The 6,351-nt window shown below is 50.4% G+C and overlaps 1 protein-coding gene across 11 annotated transcripts; it reads right to left on the bottom strand.

Annotated features, from left to right (window-relative positions):
- Positions 1 to 267: 267 nt before the first annotated feature.
- On the bottom strand, positions 268 to 5,557 carry Armcx2 (armadillo repeat containing X-linked 2). Of its 11 annotated transcripts, none has more exons than XM_046419214.2 (6): positions 5,422 to 5,557; positions 5,073 to 5,156; positions 4,758 to 4,817; positions 4,028 to 4,196; positions 3,695 to 3,771; positions 268 to 3,245 (listed from the first exon to the last, which is right to left on the bottom strand). In XM_046419214.2, the coding sequence occupies exon 6, from the start codon at positions 3,119 to 3,121 to the stop codon at positions 653 to 655; it is 2,469 nt and encodes an 822-aa protein (XP_046275170.1). In that variant the 5' UTR covers positions 3,122 to 3,245; positions 3,695 to 3,771; positions 4,028 to 4,196; positions 4,758 to 4,817; positions 5,073 to 5,156; positions 5,422 to 5,557; the 3' UTR covers positions 268 to 652. The 11 variants fall into 11 exon arrangements, with proteins under 11 accessions (XP_046275170.1, XP_046275169.1, XP_046275176.1 ...); XM_046419213.2 differs by having other exon boundaries at positions 4,028 to 4,152; XM_046419220.2 differs by having other exon boundaries at positions 3,698 to 3,771; positions 4,028 to 4,152.
- Positions 5,558 to 6,351: the final 794 nt, after the last annotated feature.

Raw genomic sequence — 6,351 nt, 5'->3', positions numbered from 1 at the left:
ATTCCAGGCAAACTAGCTTTCTTCCTATTGCAGGAATGGATTTCCCACTTTCTTGCCTTTCTTCAAACCATTTCCCCTCCTGGACTGCCCTTCCAACCTAGTTTATATGTACCCTGGCTCATGGAAGCTTTCCTCAGCAAGCTCTGCTTTATTTAACCAGAGAGCATATATTTGATAATAAGCACATGCTCATGTACTGTTAGTAATCCTTTTGTATTCATGTCCCTTATCTCTTCAGCTAGATTTCAAATTAAAGCATGAAGACAATTTCTTGTCATTTAAAACATACAACTTTATTGATGATACACAAATGAAGTCTTTGGTGGATAAATTCAAGTCAAAACAAATAATAGCAGAGTAGGCCATTCACGATGGACAGATTCACTGTCAAGTCACATAGAGGAACCAGTAAAAATATTCCATCTAAGCAGCACGATTAAAATCACAAATGTGTTTTCAGTACAAGAGGACTATTTGGTATTCATAAATGACTGTCACAGATAAGATCACTCTGGATGATACATTATTCAAAACTGGCAGCTGGAAGGATCCCTTTACTATACAAGCAAATGGAAAAGCAGTAACTTTCAATTTTCAATGCTTCCAGACTACAAGAACAAGGAATTTCAAGTCTTTTGAGAGGACACAACAATCAAAATTTGTTCACCAGTTTTATAACTTTCACTTTTACCAAGAGGTCATGGTGATTTGCTAAGGCTCGAATTTTCTTAACGCACACTCCAGATGTAGTGCATAAGTAAAAAAGGGAACCTTTGTTGAATTCTCTGTAGTTGAACACTTCTGCTCTGAGATTGTCATAGATAATCTCAAATAGAGTAAGGGCATTGATAAGAATTTCTGATTCCACGTAAGAATTATACAGGGAACTAAATGATGATGGCACTTGGGTACTGAGAAGTTTTTTAAGCATATCTGGATTTTCAGCAAAATTGGAAAGTATTTTCAAAATCTCAACCTTGATTTTCCCACCTCCCTGAGATAACAAACGGAAAAAGTTTGCAATGGAATTGACAAGCAGGTGCTGGTAGTCATTGGTAATAGTCATGTTCGTTAAAAATTTTAGTCCAACTACCTGTACTGCTGAGTTCAGGTTAGAGGCCATAATATCATCCATTACTTTGTTCATGTATACCTGAAGACGGCCCTGGTTTTCATAATTTTCACTCAAGTTATTCATGGCCATTAAGGCTTTTTCTTTAATGTGGGGATCAGTTTTGTTGATCATGTTTGCAATAATTGGGAGGCCTCCCAATTTGCGAATCGTCTCTTGGTTACATGAATAATTGGCATTGTTGCTCAAGGTGAGCAAAGCTACCTGTTGAATGAAGGGATCATCTGATTTCTGAAGCAAGGCAAGTACTTTCCTGAGATCTCGGACACCCAGAATCTCATCAATTTCATAAGGAAAGGGGCGCTTCTGAATGGGAACAGGTTTTTTCCCTCTCCCTCTGCGCTGGGTTTCTGGTTCAGAATCCGAATCCGACTCTGTGTCAGTCCAACCAGATTCCCCTTCCTCAGAATCAGGGACCTCTGCTAGGAAAGCCTCTCCCCCATTAGCGGAGGCTGCAGCAGCTGCTGCAGCCCCATCCCCAGGGCGGAATCCCATTCCCAATTCATCTACTTCAACCTTGCTTTTCTTGCTCTTGCCTTTGCCTCCAGTCCGGGACCGGGTTCCACCCTTGGCTCCACCTTTGGGCACAGCTCCAGTGGCAGAGGCAGCCTTAGGTATAGCCCCAGTGTGAGCCCCAGGGGTTGCTTTCTTGCCAGCTACTGCTGTTCTAGGGGACCCTGAAGTTCCAGGAGCCTCTGCAGCCCCAGTAGGTGCTGCTGACCCAGCAGGCTGTGTGGGCACAGGAGACTCGACCACCTCTGCAGGTGCTGCCATTCCAGAAGTCCGGGCTACCTCAGTAGGTGCTGCCACCCCAGGAGCCTCCACAGCTTCTGAGGCTGCTGCCACCACAGCAGATGCTGCTGCCCTGGGAGGTGCTGCTGTACCAGGAGACACTGCTGCTCTAGGAGGTGCTACTGCCCTGGGAGGCACTGCTGCTGCCCCGGAAGCTGCTGCTGCTCCCCCATGAGCTGCCACTGCCCCATGAGTTGCTGCTGCCCCTGGAGGTGCTGCAGCCCTGGGAGGTGCTGCAGCCCTGGGAGGTGCTGCTGCCCCGGGAGGCGCTGCTGCCCCGGGAGGCGCTGCTGCCCCGGGAGGTGTCGCTGCCCCGGGAGGTGCCGCTGCCCTGGGAGGTGCTGTTGCCCCGGGAGGTGCCGCTGCCCCGGGAGTCGCTGCTGCCCTGGGAGGTGCTGCTGCTGCCCCGGGAGTCACTGCTGCCCTGGGAGGTGCTGCTGCTGCCCTGGGAGTCACTGCTGCCCTGGGAGGTGCTGCTGCTGCTGCCCCGGGACTCACTGCTGCCCTGGGAGGTGCTGCTGCTGCCCCGGGAGTCACTGCTGCCCTGGGAGGTGCTGCTGCTGCCCCGGGCGTCACTGCTGCCTTGGGAGGTGCTGCTGCTGCCCTGGGAGGTGCTGCTGCCCCGGGAGGTGCTGCTGCCCCAGGAGGTGCTGCTGCCCCGGGAGTCACTGCCGCTCTGGGAGGTGCTGAAGCCCTTGACGCCTCTGCTGTGCTGGGAGCTTCTGCCACTGCAGGGACCTCTGCAGCTGTGGGAGCCTCTGCCACTATAGGAGGTGGTGCCACTGAAGAGGCTGCTGCAGCCACGACTACTGATTCAGTCTTAGGCCCAACTCCAGCTCCATCTGTCTCCTGGACCTGATTTCCAGCCCCACTCTGAGCCTCAGGGCTAGACACAGCTGGGACCACTGCCTCAGCTCCTGCAGTATCAAGAGCAGAGGCTTCATCCTGAGCCTTGTCCTCTGCCCCAGTATGGACTGGGGCTGGGGGACTGAATCCTGGCCCAAGGTCAATAGTGAACCCAGCCCTTAGCCCAGCTTTAGCCCTGGCTCCAGTCCCAGCTGCAGCCCGGTTCTTGGGCTTGGCCAGTCTCTTCTTCTTCTGGTCTCTTCCCCTGGTGTATTTGTAGACGCAGTACCAGGCACCAGCCCCAATCACTATCCCTGCAGCTACACAGCCAGCATCCCGAACACGGCTCATGGTGCAACTGATTCTCTGATCCAGGGTGTAGAATTGGCTTGCCTAAGTGGGATGTGTGCACGTCAAGGTGAGGTCTTCAGCTCAGGCTTGTGAGTTCTTCTGAGGCTGTGAGCTGAGCAGAACCCTGGGGTAAATGTTAGAAATGAGGTTAGGGTGGGCTGGGGTTGTGGCTCAGCAGTAGAGTGCTCATCTAGCATGTGTGAGGCCCTGGGTTTTGATCCTCAGCACCACATAAAAATACATAAATAAAATAAAGGTATAAAAAAATTTTAATAAAAAAAATGAGGTTTAGGGCTCTGGCTCCCTTTTTGTCTAACCAGGCCTACTTACAAGAGAGTTTAGGAGCACAACGCTTTGTGGGTGTGCTAGCATCCAAATACATGTGCCAAGGCCTGTGTTTGCTGATTTAGAGAACAGGTCCTATCTTCACCCTAGCTTGTCCTCTCAGTGAAAACAGAATTTCCTTGACCCTAGATGAGAGGCAGTATGAAGACTAGTGGAGAGTGAGAACTCTCAGATTCAGTCCTGAAGTCCCCACCCCCACCCGTGTAGGTGCCTAGATGGTACACATACCACCTTCCTGGGATGAGAAGCAGTTAGCTGTTTTCCACTGGACCTGCAGTTGCACAGAGCCTAAGAGGCAAATGGACCTGCAGACAGATAACAAAAGGCTTTTTTTGAGTCTTTGGTGAACATATTCTGGTTCCCTTCATGATTTGTATTCTTGTGGATCAAAATCCCTCCCCCTCCCCCCTACTAAGGTTCCTTTTTTTCCTCCCTAGCCTTTTCTCCTTAAACTATTAACTAAGGTGAATGCCACACCCCTTCCTCTGCACCAAAAAATACTGGCCTGGGCAAGGGGTATCTTTTCAGGAGAAGATGCAGGAGGAGGAGCTATGGTCTTACTCTGCTCTGATTTCTGCCACACCCACACGACGGTCCCCAGACAGTTGCCACCCTCAACACTGATCTCGGAGGTTTCAGGGTTGCTTCTTCCTTCGGTTCAGTTAGAGCTTCATGCTAAAGACAGACTAAAGGGCGGAAATACAGACTGCAGACGTTGGAGACTGAAAGCCTGGTGGATGGATCAGCACCCAGAACAAGATTCCTATTAATCGCCTTTCAGTATTATTCGCACACCAAAATGTTCAACAATTCTACCTCTCAATTCCCTCGTTTCCTCTATTCCTCCTATACCACCCCCAATCCCCCCTCTTGCGCAGGCTCCCCAGGCACTCACCCCTCCTTCCTCTTTGCCCCGCCCCCAGCCGCCATTTCTCCAGGAACACCGCCACACCCCTTCTTCTGCACCCTAGCGGGAGGCGACGGGAGGCGGCAGGGGCGGGGGAGAAGGAGTGGGTGGGAATTGGTGAGATGGGGTACTTCTACCGAATGCTGGATCAGTCGCAGCATGGGGGATTTTAGCCAGTCGATCTAGTGTCACTCCCCTATTTTTTACTCCTTAACCTCCAGGCCTAGCGTTAGACTGCATTATCCTGCAGAACAGGAGCCCTAACGTCTGCCTTCTCGCTTTCAGGGTCGTGATTTTCCAGGGTTTCTCCGCTCTGGGCTCCGCCTCCCGCCCCCTCCCCCCACGCCAGTCCTCCGATAACCGCCATTTCTCCCTCCTGCATACCCGAATTCCTTTTCCAGGACTGAAAAGATGAGGGTGAAAAGCCTTGCGAGCCAGAGGTGTCTGTAAAAGCAGTCTGGGTATTAGAACGGTGGTTTTCAGGGTTCCCCCCTCCTGTGAAGCTCAGACAGCGCCAAACCTGCCATCTCTTTTACAGAGGCTGGCACACCCATTTCCCAGTACCCCCAAATGACAGAGGGCTCGCCGGGGAGGGGAGGACAGGGATGGTAGGGGTGGGGGATGTCTGCAAAGTAAGGGTGGGAGCGAAACGTCCAGATTATTTCCCTACTGCAGCCCCTGCGGTCACCCATTCCCAACCTCCCCGCTGGCCTTGTGTGCGCTGCCACGTTTATTTCTCTTCCCTCCTCCTTTCAAAACAGGACAGGATGTGGGGTGCAGGGCCTGGGTGTCAAAAAATAAAATAACAAACAAAAACAAAGCATTGGCTGGAAGAGGAAGCAAGCGGATTCCTCTCAAAATCCATCAAGATCTTTTCTTTCCCACCCTGTCTTCCCTCCACCCACCAAAACAAGCTACGTCTGGGCGCCACGGATCTAATCTTGAAAGCAGGCCTGAAACGGCGAGGAAGAGGCAAGCGAAGCTTTAGATTCCCGCATCCCTAGGCGAGTATTCAATGGTCCCAGGACATGCCCACCCTCACACCCACCTGCAGGGATCAGGGGAAATGTTCTCCTTCTCCTCCTCCTCCTCCTCCGCCTCCTCCTTCTCCTCCTCCTTCTGGCCTGGGTTAAATGCTCAGCAATGCGCAGCGTAATAGAGTTGGTACCCAGAGGAGGACAGGGAGTCGGCGGCCAGGGCTTTAAGTACCTTTGCCCACGTCAGCTCCTAGTCACGTGAGGGCTGCATCTCCAGTAAGCTTGGGTCCCCGCTTTCCACTCCCACCAAGAGTGTGAGCCCCCTCCTTTATCCCCACTCTCATCTCACCCCACCACATCAGGTCCTGTCACTCATTCTTTGCCTTTGTAGTTCTGGAGGCCAGAACAGAAGTAGTCCTTTCTCCATGTAAGAATTTGCTTTTCTCTGGTTACCGGGGAGAGGCTGCATCTTCTGGAACAGCAATTGTATATATATGCTTTTTGTTGGAGGAATTTTTTCATTCTTTTCTGGGCTATGGATACTTGTCCCTCTATTTCCAATCTTCCAGCCTTTACCTAGTACCCCCCACCCCCCCACACACACATTTCCCTTGCAGTTTCATGCCCCCTATAGATAAAGAACAGGGTATCAGAAAGGAAACAAGAAATAGGAATGGGGTCTATACTTCGGAATATTCTTATTTTATTTTTAAAACTATTACCACACTTTATTTTTATACTGAAAATTACAATAAAACAAGAATTCAGTGTGGGAAACAGCAACAAAAAAGGGACAGCGTGTGTTGCTAAGTAAACAAAACAAGATTTCCCACTTCATTGGAAGGCACCATTAATTTTGGTTAATTTTTACCACATAGAAAATGAATTCCATTGGCCACGTGGTGTTTTCAGAACACGCTAAGGTGTTTGAACATCTAAAAATGGATTTTTTTTCTCAACAAGGTAAGCATATTTCAATATGATCTGTAAATTGATTCATG

Source organism: Marmota monax, unplaced genomic scaffold (assembly GCF_021218885.2).
Source record: "Marmota monax isolate L192 unplaced genomic scaffold, Marmota_monax_Labrador192_F-V1.1 WCK01_AAM20220418_F8-fsc00206, whole genome shotgun sequence".
Taxonomy (NCBI): Eukaryota; Metazoa; Chordata; class Mammalia; order Rodentia; family Sciuridae; genus Marmota; species Marmota monax.
The sequence above is the reverse complement of the archived record's forward strand: the minus strand, read 5'-3'. Positions and strand labels throughout refer to the sequence as shown.

Bases quoted from the DNA above. Each gene is read 5' to 3' on its own strand.
- Armcx2 (XM_046419214.2), bottom strand. From the start codon at position 3,121: ATGAGCCGTGTTCGGGATGCTGGCTGTGTAGCTGCAGGGATAGTGATT.